This window comes from Phytophthora parasitica (assembly GCF_000247585.1).
Source record: "Phytophthora parasitica INRA-310 unplaced genomic scaffold supercont2.433, whole genome shotgun sequence".
Taxonomy (NCBI): Eukaryota; Oomycota; class Peronosporomycetes; order Peronosporales; family Peronosporaceae; genus Phytophthora; species Phytophthora nicotianae.
This window is the reverse complement of record NW_008649419.1, coordinates 1-886: the sequence shown is the minus strand read 5'-3', so window position 1 is coordinate 886 and position 886 is coordinate 1. Positions and strand designations below refer to the sequence as shown.

Sequence of the window (886 nt, the reverse complement as noted above, 5' to 3'; positions counted from 1 at the left end):
CAAAATTTACTTACCGAGCTCCTCGTCCAGTCTTACCGTAGCGAATCTTATCTGCAGTCAACCATGTCTTACCTGTGACGTGGTTGACGTTGCAGTAAGATTCGTCCAGGTAGATTTCTGCTCTGTCGACTCCGAGTCGGACGCTTCACTTAGTTCCTCGCATTGGACCACGCACAGCAACTCGATTTGCTACCTTTTTCTCTAAGTAGGTACGTCGGAACGCAACATTACCGGGCGTTTCGGCGTAAATGTGCCGGTTTTCACCTTTTAAATGACGGAAGCCCAGTTCATGAAGGACCGGAGTCATAGTGTCCACCTTCAGCTGAGCGCCACACACGTCAGCAACTTCATTACATTCATTACATACATGTTGAGCAGTGATAGGCTGGCCTGCCATATTTTGCTTTACAACGAGTCGCGAATCACTGGAGCAATTTCATTGAGGTCGAACATGCGGGGCCTTCCCCTGCTATTCGGAACAGGCTTTAGGAATACAGCACCAAAATATTAGATGTTAGAGGTAATTGATATGTAACTGTTAAATATCAAATGCATAAAGTTCTACATCAAAGTCGGTCTTCTGACTCGCGTTGTACATTGCAATTACGCGTGCTACCGTGTCCGTTGAACGCCGAAGGCACTCAGCAACAAGTACTCTCGTGCGTTTTCCGCTAAATAGCCCTTGTTCTTTCTGTAGGGCGAAAAAGGTGTAGCTCCTCACCATCATTTTCTTCTCAGCACTAGTATACTCATGTCGCTCGACTTGCATTTTTGCAAAATGAACGCAAGATAAGGACAAACGAGAGGTTGTAGTCGATCAAGGAGACTCCGGGCCATCCATTGCTGGTCCTAATGTTTGTATATGATTAGTATTCGCTGCATAATA

The 886-nt window shown here is 45.8% G+C and overlaps 1 protein-coding gene across 1 annotated transcript; it reads right to left on the bottom strand.

Annotated features, from left to right (window-relative positions):
- Positions 1-145: 145 nt before the first annotated feature.
- Positions 146-322, bottom strand: PPTG_20297 (hypothetical protein; the record flags this gene model as incomplete). The annotated part of the gene is made up of 1 exon (XM_008919014.1): positions 146-322. The coding sequence occupies one exon, from the start codon at positions 320-322 to the stop codon at positions 146-148; it is 177 nt and encodes a 58-aa protein (XP_008917262.1).
- Between the last annotated feature and the right edge of the window lie 564 nt (positions 323-886).